The following is a 16,741-nucleotide window of genomic DNA, read 5'->3' on the forward strand; positions in this document are numbered from 1 at the left end:
TAGGTAGCTTATTTTTCAACCTAGATCCTTTTATTCCATGTTTCTATGTCTAAGTAACTAATAGCAACACAAGTTTTGAAACTGGTCCAGTATCAAGTGACAGGGCTGCAGACGGCAGCTGCAAAAAAGTTCATAGGCAATCGTGCACTATCAATTCATGTCCACCAAAAGTGCTTGGTTTGGCTGCTGGCAGGTTCAGGTTGTTAGTATAAGTGTCTGCCAACATTATGAAAATGATCCCTTAAGAGGTTGACATTATTGTTAAAGAGTAAGACCCTTTTTATTTAACCAGAAACAGCCTTTAAATTGCTATTGTCAAACCTACCAGACTCCATTTGAATAAACAGTAATTTTAATATTGAAAAAGCCACTTTATTCAAGGATGACAGAGACAAAATAAAACTCACAAAAGCCATCTTGGTTTGCCTTTCCACTGTTCCAAATATCACCAGCTCTGGTTTGGTTGAAAAAAACTTAATTCACCCAGTTAGATGTGAAAATATGCTGGCTCTATACACATTAAAATGACTGTTTATTTAAATGGAGTCTGGTGTGTTTAGCAATGGCAATTTTCTGGCTGATTGTGGTCAGACAAAGAGGCTGAGATGCTGAGGCTGGGCCTGGTTAACTTGTGTGACACACCAACAATAGATTTGCTGAGTTCCAAAATATGTAAAATAAATGTAGGCCTATTAATAAAAAAGAATCAACTTATTATAACATGCACAAACTTGGAATTAAGATGATCACAGCCAACAAAAGAAAGTGAGGTCAATGACTCTCCCCAACCAAAAACAAACAAACAAACAAACAAACACACACACAGGTGAACATGAGATGTTCATATAGATTATGTGTGTCATCGCCCATACCCATGTGACCTGACTCTCCCATAACCACAGTCACACACACACAAAAACATAACCCAAAACACTAACAAAAAACATCTAACTCATCTGCTCATTATTATTATCATTATTATGTATTGCCGTTTCTTCTTTTTTTCTCCTTGACTGCTGTAACACTGGAATTTCTCAGTTGTGGGATCAATAAAGTCGTGTCTTATCTTATCTTATCTAACAATACAAAAAATATAAACTATCCCAAAACTAAGAAGTCCAACTAATCTTAAAAATCTCTAAATTAATTCATGGCTCCAACAAGGATCTTGCTGTTAAACTAACAGGTTGAACTCTGACACTGTCAATAACAATCTGAGCCTGTCAGTGGCAAAACAAGTACTTTTAATAGATATAAATTTGCTCACAAATTTCAAAACTTGTCGTCTCCATTAGTCACTAAGACACAAAAACATGGTTAAATAGGGTCCGGGTTGAAAAATACCAAAGTTTTCCTTTAAATCCCTCCTTGGAACAATCACACTGTTTGACCTTGCTTTTATTTTGAAAGCTCAGACCGGAAGTCCAGTCTTCTATGCTGCCTGAAGCATCAGTGCTGCTGAGAGGAGCTGTGAGCGTCACAGTCACCAGGAGCGCACGCTGTTTTATTATCATGGCTCAGTTTAAATACTGGAGACGCGTGTGTTGCCTCCTCTGAAACACAGCCAGTAGTTCCAGTCTGATATTTTTGGGGAACAAACGGAACCAGCTGCAACCAAACAGTTTGTCGACTGTCAGACAGTAATTTGGGATTAAAATGGTCATCAAGGTTTACATCGCCTCCTCGAGCGGCTCCGTCGCGGTGAGTTTGTTTGCAAATGTGATTTCAGGCTTGTTGACAGTTGTGTATAAAGTGTGTGGGCATGTTACAGAGACATGTGGGAATATTAGCAGTGTTTATTGGTGTTATGTAACTGGAGTGTGAGTGCGACTTAGGAGCAGTGAAAGTGATCAGCATCAGTCAGACAGGAAGGCAGGTTGAGATGCGCATTTGTAATTGGCTGAGTGATTTGTTGTGTGGTCTGGGCATGTGCTAATTTAGCCTGGTGCCTATTGTGTTAAGTGCCTTTAAAAAAAACCTATATATACATTTAAATTGAAATTGTATGGGGCCTTTATTATGTAGAAGCTGACAAAATAAATTCTTATCAAACTTATGTGTTTGATTTGCAGACATGAGTGGTCCATTCAAAAAGATAAAGTACTAGTCACACCTTACCATATTAACTATGACCTCAAACATGACATACAGTCAGTGTCTCTGTGTTTGCCTTGTTAGATTCACTCACACAGCAGATATGTGTGTGTGTTTCAGAGTGTCTTACCCTTATTTGTGTTGTGAGATGTTAATTTCAACTCCCTCAACTCCTGAGTGACACTAGGGTGGGGTCCGTACAACTGAGCAGCAGCAGCTATTATGCAAAGGGCTTACTGGAAATGTATAGGACATAGATTTATGTCAGTACACTTAATTAGTAGGCCGTTTACTGGGGGTGTTGTGTAGGGTGGAAATGAAAGATCAACAGAAAAGTCCAGCTTCTCAGATGTGTTGTTTTTCTCGAGTTCTGTGTATGATTGAATATGATTTGGTTCTGGACTGAATGTCAGCACGAAAAACATCTGATAATGTCACTTTGAGCTCTGAAAAACTAAAATATGCCACCATTTTCTGACATTTAACAGACTTATCAGTTAATGGATTAAAGCTGTAGTTGGTCATAGAAATAACTTTTTGTCATATTTGCTGAATCTGTCACTTTATCCACACAGATGTACATGAGACGGATAACCTGTGAAAAAAAAAATCATGTTCCTCTGCCTCCTCGTAATGCATCTGATGGCATTATGTTCCTGCGCGTGAACAAAAACAACCAATCAGAGCCGAGGAGTCTTAGATGCAGCTGTCAAGCTTGTCAATCGCAATCCGGTCTCACTCTGAAGTCGTCAAAATCCAATCCGACATGATATGCAGCCGGTCCCTGCTTTAGTTTAACGGTGCTTGGCGACATCAGCGGAAAAGTCAACAACCAACGCACCCAGGGTACCTTGCACGTCGTATCTGAGCATGGAAAGTCCATGACCAAACGTCATGTGACGAGGTTGGCGTGAGAATGTGTTAGTCAATCACTGCTCCTGAACTATGGTCAAACTGTCAAACTAGGCAGCGCTGATCAAATATGAATCAAGATTCTATCACTGCATTGCCTATTTCTCCCCTCAGATATTTTCAGAAATGTATTTAAGTGTACTGTTTAGCTGTAAAATGAGAAAGCTTGAAACCTGGCCACCATTTTGGAAACAGTCGAGCCAAAAACTAAGCTCTGCCCATGAGCCAGAGCAAACCTTCTCATTTCACAGCTAAACAGTACACTAAAATATGTTTCTGAAAACATCTGAAGGGACAAGTAGGCAGTGCGGTAACAGAATCCTGATTCATATTTGATCAGGCACAACACTTGGACAATATGCTTTGAAATACAGAGGACCGTTGCTCTGTGTTATTTGTGTTTATTTGTCATGTGTATGTGTTTGTTTCATTTATGATTAATATAATTACTTGTTTTGTCTGTTTAGGAGAGAAATACCATTTGTTACCTTTCCTTAACAATCCCTACCCATGTTTATTTTAGTTTGACAGATTGACCGCCGTTCAAGAGCACAATTGCTAGCCACCTTGCTAGCTAACAAACGAACGTTAGCTAGCTTTGCAGTGACTTTTTAACAAAACAAAATGGTCTAAAAAAGCCACCTAGGGGTGAATGGGGGAAATTGTTCCAGATGCGTGTTCTGGACTGCAATAAACCAATGTCCAGTGCGCTTTATCTCTTTGGATTTGGCGATCCATTTATTCTCAAAACAATATATACATGCTCACCAAAACACAGAACATGCGACAAACGTGATGCTTTTCATCAAGCTTCCACAACGCGGTCAAAAACTGTTCGCCTCCCCATTCCACACTTGATTCTCATCATATATGCCCTTGACACATGAAAGCACAATAACATTCTTTGTATTCGTTTTGTTTCGTTGCCGATTAAACTGGACGCCAAGTGGAGCTGACTAGCTTCAAGTACCATGAAATGTGATGTTTTTCGTACATTATCCATTTCTGACATTTCACGCCCGTCTGCTGACTCACTGCCACCCAGGCCGCATCTGTCATGTGGGACATTTCGTATCTTTCATGGCCAATATCATGTATTATCAGGTGGTTAGATACAGCAACAAGCAAAGTCAACCACATATACTTCTTTTCTGTTGGTCAAAGCTGCGACTTTGCCGGTTAAAGTTCTGTAAAGTTGAACTCCATGTGATGCAAATTCGCTTTGCCACCACAAGCAAATGTTCTATTTGCTCCATCACTCACACTGAATGGAAGTGAACACGAGGTGAGTATTCGCCAGTGTTAATTTCACTCATGTGTCACCGACTACGCCCGTTGCAAATGTCATTAGAAGCATCACAAGGAGGAGAAGGTACCAGATTTTTTTCACAGACTATCCTTCCTTGTGTAGTTTTGTGTGGATGTAGTGACAGTTTCAACACGTATATGACAAATCTTTATGTTTATAAACGTTACCCATTGTATCTTAAATTTAAAAGAAATACGATAATGAAAATAGTCGTTAGTCGAAGCCCTGTTCCTGTGGTGCCTCCTGGGAGACTACATCCACATGCCATGGCGAAGGCCCAGCTGATATTGAGTACCAGCAGAAAATCGTCAAACAACACTCCTACGTGAATGCTTCAACCCTTAGGTAATGGGGGAAATGAGTAATATATTTATTTTATCATGCTCCATCTCTAGAAGAGGGCAGCACAATCTCTCAGCATTTACAAAGGAGTTATTTTTAACTCTATGACACATACATTCAAAACACACACTCTTTCTCTCTCTCACACACACACATGAAGCACAGTCATGCACGCTTGAACAGGTCCGCCATTTGGGTCAGCTATCTGAGCGCTGAGCTCATGTGAATGTAATTTACTGGGAATGCTTTTGAATTGGGTTATGTGTGATTGAGTGAGGAGGGAAGGTGAGACTGGATCCCTTTAAACTGAAATGGGTGTGTGAGACAGAGATGGCGGGAGTGGCGGGAATACTGTGAAAGACAGTGAATTCTGGAGGACAGACAGGTGAAGGACGAGCAGGAGTGTGTGAGCAGACTGAAGGGGAAGCAATAATGAGACCACTTCAGTGTCATCGTCCGTCCGCCCCCCCCCGCCCCCCCCCCGTGAAATGAGCAGTTCACAGTTTAACAACAGCAGATTAGTGGGGCGGAAATCATCAGCGCAGAATGAATGAAGTGCAAATTAGGTTANTCTCAGCATTTACAAAGGAGTTATTTTTAACTCTATGACACATACATTCAAAACACACACTCTTTCGGAAATCATCAGCGCAGAATGAATGAAGTGCAAATTAGGTTACACCCCCCACACAACGCCCCCCACACTCCTCAGTGGATACTCATCAGGTCCAGTCTCGACAATTTTTTTACATTTCATTGCTGTTTTTGTAATTTACTAATGTTTCAGTGATTATAATAAATGTAGTTTTTAATAATTGAAAATAGTCTCCACCATGTGTCCTCACATTATCTAAGGAATGAATTCATACTTAGAAAGCGTAAACACTCCTCTGACAAATACTGTGCAATGTAAGTTAATATAGTTTGTAGTGGTAGCGATACAGCCTGCTGTAGATCCAACAAATAACAAGTTTATATTTTTTGAATGTTTCCATTTTTTGTGTTTCTCAGGATATGTTTTTTTTTGTATATTATTTTCCAAGTACTTTCTTTTCTGTCTATGACTACAGGATTAATCTAAAAAAAACATGTTATCATTTTTAATTTTTTTCTTTTTGTTTTTGTAAAAAAAAACAACCAATTGCTCAAGTGTATTTAATTTATTTTTTTTAATTTAAAATTTTCTTCTTTTTTTAGGTGACTGTAGGATTAATCTAAAAAAACATGTTATCATTTTTATTTTTTTTATTTTTGTTTTTGTAAAAAAAAATTGCTCAAGTGTATTTAATTTAATTTTTTTAATTTAAAATTTTCTTCTTTTTTTAGGTGACTGTAGGATTAATCTAAAAACCAAAATTATAGTTTTGATTTTTTCCCCCTATTTTTTCTGCTCAAGAGAGGTGTATTTTATTTTATTTTATTTTATTTTATTTTATGTTATTTTATTTATGTATTTATTTGCTATATTGTGTGTCCCTCTGTGTCCATGACTAAAGGATTTTTATTTATTTAAAAAAAAAAAAAGCTTATGATTTATATATTTGTAAATATTTTCTTTTTCTTTTTCTTTTTTTTGCTCAGGAGAAGTGTATTTAATTTAAAATGTTTTTTAATTTAAAAAATTTCTATATTTTAGGTGACTGTAGGATTAATTATAAAAAAAAGTTTATAATTTTAATTTTTTTGTTTTGCTCCGGAGAGGTGTATTTTCTTTTTTTTTTCTTTTTTGTTTTATAATTTAAAATGTTTCTATTTTTTAGGTAGTGTTACAGCCTATTACAGGTCCAACAAATAAGAAGTTAATATTTTTAGAATTTTCTTTTTTTATTTTTTTGTGAGTTTTCGCTGCTCAAGTTAGGTGTAATTATTTTTTTTTCTGTCCCAAGCCCTCTCTTTTTCAAAGTATCTTTCTGTCCGTGATTAAAAGATTTGTCGTTTATTAATTTTAATTTATCTTTTTAATTTTCTTTTCTTCTATCCCAACTCCTCTTTTTCCTAATTTCCTTCCCTGGCCGTGACAAAAGGATTGGTCTTAAAAAACTTTATAATTTAAGCATTTTCTGTATTTTTTTTTTTTTTACCTCAGGATAGGTGTCATTTATTTCTTGTTTTTCTAACCTGTCTCATCTCTTTCTCCATGTACCCCTTCTATCTGTGACTAAAAAAATAGTTAAAATAATTAAGTTTATAATTTTGAAATTTCCTTAATTCTTTTGTTTGTTTTTTGTTTATTTTTTTGCTCAGTAGAGCTGCATTTTATTTCATTTTTTCTATCCCATGCCCTCTCTTTCCCAGTGTTCCCTCTCTGTTCGTGACTAAGGGATTAACCTCCACTTAATCCCTACATTTAAGAACGTGCTCTCAAACAATGCATGCATACTCAAACACTGTAATGTGAATGTTTGTTGGGGAGTGCAATTTGTGTATGTGTCTTTAATCCCACAGGCACACCAAAATCTGAACTCATCCAGCCCCTGACACACACTCTCACTCACCCTCACTGGGGGGGAACCTCTTTCATTATTTAGGCTGACGCTGCCAGCCTCTCAGCTCAGAGGAAGGTCATGTTATTTGTATCATAGTGGAGAGCAGCAGTGTGATAGACAGCGTAGACTCAGACCACTGATTCTATATGGAGTGTAACCTTTGACCAAAGTAAACAGACATTTGTTTGCCTTTAAAGATTGAATTTATTGGTGCGATTGATTTACTTTCTTGTGAGAGTCCAGATGAGGCTTACACACAGACAGTTGTTGTCAGAGAGAAGACACAACAGATGATCTTGTTTGGGTGTGTTTCTACAATAAACTTCCCAGAACAATCCCTCACTGTCGTCAAGGTTAAATAATAGCTGCATTGTTACGCTTAGCATCAGTTAAATGAAAGACACACACGTCATGTACACACACACAAGCACACAAGGGACAGATATCATGAAACCTGATTGTGTCAGGGTCAGATTCGAAAAATGTTTCCACAAAATAAAAGCCCCTGTTTATATTTGTTCACACTGTCTTGCCCCCAGATTATTTTGAATAATTACTCCTTTTGTCATGTTAATGAATGCTCAGGCATACAAGCTTGGCTGAAAGTGAAATTATTACCGACTCTGCAGTGGTTCCAAAAAGAGGAGCAGCTTCAGTAGTGTGGAATAAACTGTGGCATCCTGAATGTTTTATGAACAGCCCCGGACTTCTCAGTACTCTTTTAGTGACTTACTGCTCAGAGGGAACTCATTCAGCGGCTCCTCTGGCAGCAGCACAGCATCTCTCCCTGTCCTCTCTCGCCGTGCTCACACAAGAGTCCGTGATTTTGTCATAAACCTTTGGTAATGTAAACCTACATGACGCTCACAGCTCGACAAAAAACTACATATGTGTGAACGCAGAGCATAAAGGTCCAGGTGGAAAAAAACTCAGTTATTTAGGATTTTACTAAAAGAAGGAAATCACCTGTTGATTTATATATACATACATATAGATCCCAGGGGACATTTTTTTGTATCTTGGAGCTGTTTAAACGTGTAGTTTGTGGTTGGTTTTATTTTGTTTAACTATTAATATTGTAACAGAATCTGAATCTCACTCTGAGTTAGGGCTGTTTCATAGTCGACGCAAAGGCACACAGACACAAACGCATTGGGACACATCGAGACGCGTTGGCCGCCATGATGCGTGCTTGCCTCTCAAAATGTGTTGTCCTTCTTTTTTTTTATACGCGATGCAGCGACGCGTGTAATACCATGCGTTGCCAGCGGGGGTGATAATTCAAGTGACGTACTTGAAATTAACCACTTTTTGTCATTCACAGACGAAGCAGGTATGAAATATGGCGGGCGAGGAGGAAAAACTTTGCGAACTTGTACGGGCAAACCCCTATTTATATGACAGTTCTAGTGCCCTGCACTCTAATAGAATAGCAGTACTAACTAGCTACAGCAGTACTAGCTAGCCAGAATGTACCGGTGACTCTGCTACCCCCTATGGTGCGATCGAAGTATTGCATTTTAAGTGTTGCCCACGTCGCTTGCGTCAGTGTGTTGGCTATGAAAGGAAGTGTTTTGCTCGCGTCACTTGCGTCGACTATGAAACGGCCCTTACTGTTGTTGTTTACAAACTAAAGAAATGAGAGGGAATTTTAATTTTTACTGAATATTTGAAGGCAAACTGTAAAACTATATCACTTATTTTGTTGCAATACTGTTTTCTTAAATTAATTAATACATTTTTCAAACTAATTTGTCATATCGAGAATATCGTTATCACAAAAATACCTTGAAATATTGTGATAATATTTTAGGGCCATATCGCCCACCCCTACAAGACGTGGAATATACAGAGCCCACAAAGTCCTGAAACGTGATATATTTTATTTCGTACACACAAGTTAACTATCTGTTGGGAACACAAGATAAACGTCAGGAGCTCCGTGGGACTGTCTCTGAAGTGTGTTTTCGACTTTCCCTTCCGTGGGAGTTTTCTGTCTTCTAAAAATATCCTTGATTTTTTTTTTCTTCTTCTCTCAGCATTGACAAACACTGTCACACAGTTTCAGTCACACAGAGTGTCCCAGAGCACATACATAAACAATACCACAGGGAGCTGTTGCATCCATCCTGAGACCATGAATGGGAAAGTTTGTTGCATAGTCGTCAGGACGGGCTCCCTCTTGGCTTGGGAGGTGCAAGAGGGCACACAGCTGCAGTCATGGTTGAACTACGTCTACACAAACACTAATTCATTACTTTTATAGAACAGAATGATAAGTAATTATATATAGAGATGTATGATGGATTTTAGCGTATAGCCTCCTCTGAAATCCAGTACACTGTACTGATGTACTATAAGGTGATACTGTACTGTACAGGAGAAGGATGTCAGCGCTCCGATTTTAATCATAATCTCCTCCACTAATCAATAATCCTTCTTAATGTCCAGCTGAGTTGCTATATAGTGAATACATACAGTACACTCCACATGTATGCTCTGGTTCAGTGGGTGTCAGCTTACTGTTTGTCATTGCAGGAGTGTAAGCACCCAGCTGCTTGGCTGAGAGCAATGTGCATACACAGAGGGAAAGCCACACCCATATAGTGTCCAGCTCCTTTATGTCCACATACATTAAGGCAATATGAGTTTATGCCTTTGGTCACATTAGCTCATTATTAATGTAACAATTGTCATTTTTATCATAATGTACAACTGTATCCCAAACCATCCCTCCTCCACCCTCTTTCTTCCTTGTGTCCGTTTCGACCTGTCCCAGGTAAAAAAGCACCAGCAGGCAGTGGTGGGTTTCCTGGAGGCCAACCGAATCAGCTTCCAGGAAGTAGACATCACCATGCTGGAGGAGCAGAGGCTCTGGATGTACCGCAATATCCCCAGAGACAAGCAGCCGGAGAAAGGCAACCCACTGCCTCCGCAGATCTTCAACGAGGATCGCTACTGTGGGGTATGATGGATGTTTGTTTGTGTGTGTGATATAATTGGAGACAGTGCTGTGGGAGCTAATTTTAGTTTGTTTACTGGGAGATCTCGGATGTTTAAAGTTTAGGACCACGTTCTGAAGGGCCATGAGATACAGTCTATAGTCAAACAGTCAAAACATTTATCTACAGCCTGTATTATGTGGCAGGCTGACAAAATATGCAGAAGACATTAAACGAAACATCATTCCGGGGCTGAGGATGCAGCAGACTGATAGCAACGGACAGATGATTACTGTAAAATTGGTTATCTTTGTGTCACTTTGCATTACATTAACAAGTGGGAGCTTACTGAGCGAGGGCTTCCCGCATCTAAATTGGACAGCGGGCCTGCGTTACGTAAAACTGCATGATGGCAAAATGATGTGTATAATCATGGGTGAGGTCCCTGGACTTAAATTAACAAGTTAGCGCAGGTCCGGATTTGACTTGGAGGAAATTACGAGTTATGGGTCGGTTCTGTTACTGGACACTGCAGATGTGTGGATTTGCAAAACTAGCCCTGTACAGGACTCTGCTTTAAGACGCATTCACACTGGCACCATTTGGTCCACTTTAAATGAACCCTGGTCCGCTTTCACAGATAGTTCGGTTCCTTTGGAGTGGTGTGAACGCTCATTCTGACTCTGGTGCGGACCAAACCAGCAAACCCTGGTCCGCTTGAAAACTGGGGGTCTCGGTTCACTTGCAAGTGAACCCTGGTGCGGTTCGCTTACAGTGGGAAATGCAAATAGACTATCCAGCAGATCAAAGAGAGGAAGTGAACCAAAGAGAGGAAGTGATGTAGAGCGCAGTGCATTTTGGTGTTTGGTGTTTTTGTGGTGACCCGGCTGAAGGGGATGGATTTCCATTTTCAGTCCTGGCCAATCAATGAGCCAGGTTTTCTTCTTCCTCATGCTTTTTTTCTTCCTGGTCAGTGGTTGTTTCGGGCAGTACTGTCCCCAAACGAGCAGCTGTTGTAACTGCGTGAAGTTGTCCAGGCAGTTTGGTCCACTTTAAAAAGTGAAGTGTGAAATTTTTTGGTATTCCCCGCCCAATACAACCAAGTCCCCCGGACTATCCTGGTGTGAATGCGCCCTTAAAGTCACAGTGAAATGGTAGTTTGAGCAATTAAATCAAATTTAGAATCATTATTAGGAAATGTAAGCAAAGGTTTTACCAATTGAGATCCAAACACACTCCGTAATTTCGCTCTGTCTCATGTAATGGACAGAGTAAGCTAACTGCCCCAAAGCACATTTGATTGGATACTTTTTTGTTGCTAAATTCAAATGACATATCAAAAATATTGTAATTTTAGAGAAGGAGTAAAGAGAGGCATTTTGATAAAAAAATAAATATTGACTTTTTTTTAAATGTATATGAAGCATATAACAAGAGATAATTGAACAATTAACAGAGGATTGTCATTAATTTTAAAGCTGTAAACCATGAAATTTTATGTACATGGCTGTTTGTTAATGCTCACACTGGTTATGTCAGTAGTTCATATCAATGTCACTCAGTACAAGGTTGAGCAGGAGCGAAGCCAGACATAAGCCCCTTTTACACTGACAGAATTTGGCGATTGTTGGGCCATTTTGCCGGCAAGCTGCGAGCGTTTAGACACACAGAGCCGGATTGGCGAGTTGATCCGAGGTGCCCAATTTTCCACCTCGTAGTACTGTACTGCCAATGCTGAAAGAAGACTGATTGGGTTTTCCTGCAAATTTGCACAATTCCTATCTAAAAAGGGCTATAGAGACAGACAACCATTCATACTCACATTGAAACCTACGGACAATTTAGAGTCACCAATTAACCTGCATGTCTTTGGACTGTGGGAGGAAGCTGGAGTACCTGGAGAAAACCCACACTCACATGGGGAGAACATGCAAACGCTGCACAGAAGGGCTCCAGAGGAAGGAGTCCCTGCATTATTCTGGGAAAAACATGATAGTTGCCAAAGGGAAAAAACATCCTGTAGATCCTATATCCCATTTTATATCTACTTTTTCTCTAACTGTCTTCATCATTCTGAAGCCGTAGCACAACAAATGTTTAGGATGACTCATTTTCACTCCTCAGACCTCAAAAAAAGGAAAAATGGTCTGATGTTACTATTTTTAAGTTACTTAACATAGGTAGGGTAGGAATTTGGCCTAAGGACCATTACTAATCTTGAGACCTAGTTTAGCCATACTGTGCTGGAGTAACAGAATGAATATTTATTTAACAAATCTGCTCTGTTTGAATCCATCCCATAATAATCTGGGCTGCTCTGACTGCAAATCAAGGATCCATAGCAAACAGGGTCTTGAGTAATCTGAGTTGAATGTTTGGCCAACAGAACATTTGCTCAATTATTTTAGATTTCATCAGGGAATAGTGAAGCAGGATAAACAACATGGGTCAGAATATTATCTGAATGACGCAAAATTGAAGGTATTTTTAAAAGCCGAAAACATTCGAGGCTGGAGGCTCCTGACACCACTCCCCTCTCCGCCCCTGAGGTCGAACTACCTACGCTGAATGAGTTTGACCAGTTAGTGCTGGCAAGTTTGTGTCCTCCGCTGAGTTTGCACGCCACTCTGTAATCCCGCCGTAATCCAGTTTCACGGATGGGGCGGATTATCTGCTCTGCCTGCCGTCACTCTCACTGGCCAAGGTAATCCAACATTACTCTGCAGTGTCATGGCCACTATATTATATTAAAGGCAGACATGCTGGGATCTTTTGGCAGCGATGTTTACAACCATGTTTCAGATTTACACATTATGTAACATCCTCTTTTTTTTGTCCCCCCCGCCCCCTCTCTCTTTAGGACTATGAAGACTTCTTCCAGTCAAAGGAGGACAACACTGTGTTTGCATTCCTTGGGCTCAGCTCCCAACCCTCAGTGAAAGTAAGGGAGAGTATACAGGCATTTGAAGACACACACACACACGCACTGCTGTCTCCGTGGTGTAAATCACACAGCCAGTGAGGTTTGCTGTCAGTCTCGACTTCCTCAAACGGCGAACGCAGCGCCATCTCCTCAGAGTGCTGGATCAGCAGCTCTACTTTCTGCAAGCTGTGTCTGAACAGTGTGATTGATGACTTATTGGTATTTCATGCACATCATATTTTTTTTTGGTAGGAAAAAAGAGAAGTCTACATCAAATCTCATACATTTAGATTCAGTTCCTCGTCTCCTCCCATCAGTTTGTTTTATATCAAGATTTATCTGCTGCGAGTCCCAGAGATCCTCTTAGAATTTAGATAATCATAGTTCCCACATCAGCCAGTGGACAGAGTTAATCTCAATGCTCAGACGACGAGGAAAACAAATACAAAATATCTCTCATCTTCATACTGGAATTGGACTCGGATCACGTCTGTGCTGGTGAAAGAACATTTCAGGGACCGTTCGATGATCCACTCAGCTAACATCAAAGGAGCTTATTTCCATTCATCACTAAGGAGCATTTATTTGATTTTCCTGCAGTCGCATCCCTTTTCAGCCTCTCCTCTAGAGGTTGATTAGATAACTGAGTTAAAAGAGATCTGATTACACTGGCAGGATATTGCAGAAACATTCACCGTGGACATGATTCATAGATGTCTGGCTGTATAGTAGGGATGGACCCGAGGCTGAATATAATATTTGGGAAAGCACAAATAATGTGATGGAAACAGATGCTGATTCTACCTGAAGTGCTCATTGTTATTCAGGGGAAATACTGACATGTTTGTGCATCATGTTTCTTCTAATCGATTCATATCATTATCTATGACCACAAAATAAAAATGCACAGTCTGTTTGCATTTATTTCATGGCTATTTTAAGTCAGTGATTTCTTTTTGAAATGTTAGACAATACTTGTTGAAAACATGCGAAAAGACTGGGTACTGTATAGTACTGAAATGTTGAGTGAGACCGTTAATCTGTTTTTCACTGTTTTTCACTGTTTCTTTGTCCAGGATTTTTTGGGCAGGTCTGAAATCATGGCTTGATGACACACTGGAGCCATCCTTAAAGGGATAGTGCACCCAAAAATGAAAATTAAGCCATTATCTACTCACCCATATGCGGAGGGAGGCTCAGGTGAAGTTTTAGAGTCCTCACAACACTTGCGGAGATCCAAGGGGAGAGTGGGTAGCAGCACAACTCCACCTAATGCAGTCTGGGTGCTCCAGATTAAAATGTTCAAAAACACATAATTGAAACCACAGAATATCTCCATACTGCTCGTCCGTAGTGATCCAAGTGTCCTGAAGCCCCGACATAAAAAGTTGTTTGGAAAAACGTCATTTGAACTCTGTTTTTAGCCTCATTAGCCATGTTTCCATCAGCCTGTTTAGATGCGCATCTAGAAGTATCGCATCGGAAAATTATGATGGAAACGCCAAAGTTCAAATTAAAATCCCCTGATTTGCACAAACTAAAATACGCTCGCTTTAGCCGGGTTTTGGTTGATTAGAAAAAATGTTGATTCGCAAAACGGGGGATGGAAACAGTTATGTTCGAATTAAGTCTGATGTAGCGCACCTCTCTCCATGGTGATATACACACTCCGGGTCGGGAAGGCGGTAATGCAAAACGTAGAAGAATGCGAGACTTGTTTTGTTTCTGGTTCTGCGGAAAACTCGCACGAGTTTGTAGTTTTCACCAAAGTCCGTATATTTAATGGAAACACACAGGATTCGTATTTCTTTTAATGCACATTTCCCAATGATTCGAATCACTTTTGGATGGAAACATAGCTAATGAGGCTAAAACAGAGTTCAAATGATGTTTTTCCAAACAACTTTATATATTGGGGCTTCAGGACACTTGGATCACTACGGACGAGCAGCATGGAGATATTTTGTGGTTTCAATTATGCATTTTTTGGACGTTTTAATCTGAGGCGGCCAGCCTGCATTAGGGGGAGTTATGCTGCTACCCACTCTCCCCTTGGATCTCTGCAAGTGTTGTGAGGACTCTAAAACTTCACCTGAGCCTCCCTCAGCATATGGGCGAGTAGATAATGGCTGAATTTTCATTTTTGGGTCCTTTAAGATAACCCCTCCCCAACTATATAAAACTGCATTGCTACTAATGTGAAAGTGAGTTGTTTCATTCTGCCCCCAGAGAGTTTGTTGCGTTCCACGAGCTCTCTGAGCTATTTTAGTCTGTTAAATGCCACAATCATAAAACAAGAGCAAAATAGCTGTCACTAACGCACCTTTCAGTCTTTCAGCCCAAATCGGCTACCCAGCTCACCTGCAGTTATTATTGTTTACTGCTGATACTGCTGTGTGCGTGTGTGCATTGTGCTAACGTTAGCTGCTGAATGAGAGGCTGTTGGCGTGCAGCTGCCCTCTCATTATTCGGTTCAGAGGGTGAGCGCTGTGCTGTTACTGAATGTGTGTGCTACTGTGTTAGCTGCTAACGAGAGTCTGACGATGCCCAGGTGGTTGTTCTTCAGCTCGGGGGTCGTGTATGTTACTCCTGTGCTACTGAGTTAGCTGCTAATAAGAGTCTGTCGCTAACATTAGCTGCTAACGAGAGTCTGTCGCTTCACATTAGCTTGTTTTTTAGATTAGGAGGTGTGTATGTTACTATGCTACTGAGTAAGCTGGTAACAAAAGTGCGTCCTTCCATAGCAGCTAGTTTTTTGACTCGGGGGGCTTGGTTACTGTGCTACTGAGTTAGCTGCTAACAAGAGTGTATTTTCTCGTCACTTATCTGTGGCTTGAGCTTCAGCTCAGCTCCTTCGGCGGACATGCCCCCAGCATTTCATCGAAAGAATACTGCACATTTTTCACAGCTTTGAAACCTAATTTTATATATATTATTTTTTTAATCATTCTAATTTGGCTTGGTGGTTAAAACACATTTTCTTTGATGTGACAAACTCATTACACATATTTATTTTTGCTTTACCTGGACTTTAAACAGAGTTGGGACATAATTGTGTTATTAGGAAATAAAAGGTCCAATGAAATAAATAAAAGTAGTCTTTTGAAAAATGTTTGTCTTTTTAAAAAAATAATGACCTATTTATTTATTTATTTATTAAAAATACAATGACTCATTCATATATTCATTCGTCTTATATTTACAGTTATTTATATTACTATATTATAATACTTCCTCATTTATTTATTTCAGGATTTATACGCATATAGACAGTTCATAAAACTTAGTTTACTTAAAATAAAAAATAAGACAGTGAGAGATATGAAAAGTACAGTGCGATGATGAGGAAATATACGTCATAGTTAATTGCCATTATTGAAGCAATTTTGGTGCTTGAAAGCACAACAGTTGCATTGTCAGTGAATAATAGTTAGAAAATGTGTCCTAATTTAACAGGACTCCTGGTATAAATTAGGGATGTCACGATTATAGATTTTCTTGGTACGATTATTGTCAGAGAAATAATCACGGTTTTTACAATTATCACGATTATTATGCATTCATTAATTTCACACTATAAATGTGTAAAATCACATGAACACTCCTTATAGATCTTTAAGTTTCATTTATTTCCATGCCAACATAACAAAAATAATATAGCAACAAAGAAAAGTAACCAAAAAGTAGTGTGCGGACTCTACTTTTACTACATGCCTCTTTGTGGTCCAGCAGT

General features: G+C 39.4%; 1 protein-coding gene across 1 annotated transcript in view; it reads left to right on the forward strand.

Moving 5' to 3' along the window:
- Positions 1 to 1,462: 1,462 nt before the first annotated feature.
- Positions 1,463 to 16,741, forward strand: part of sh3bgrl2 (SH3 domain binding glutamate-rich protein like 2) — a 19,574-nt gene continuing 4,295 nt past the window's right edge. The window contains exons 1-3 of the mRNA XM_050058722.1: positions 1,463 to 1,701; positions 9,923 to 10,108; positions 12,946 to 13,026. Coding sequence (XP_049914679.1) covers positions 1,657 to 1,701; positions 9,923 to 10,108; positions 12,946 to 13,026 — 312 coding nt within the window. The 5' untranslated portion in view covers positions 1,463 to 1,656. The remainder of the gene's footprint in view (positions 1,702 to 9,922; positions 10,109 to 12,945; positions 13,027 to 16,741) is intronic.

This window comes from Epinephelus moara, chromosome 12 (assembly GCF_006386435.1).
Source record: "Epinephelus moara isolate mb chromosome 12, YSFRI_EMoa_1.0, whole genome shotgun sequence".
In the NCBI taxonomy this organism is placed as follows: domain Eukaryota; kingdom Metazoa; phylum Chordata; class Actinopteri; order Perciformes; family Serranidae; genus Epinephelus; species Epinephelus moara.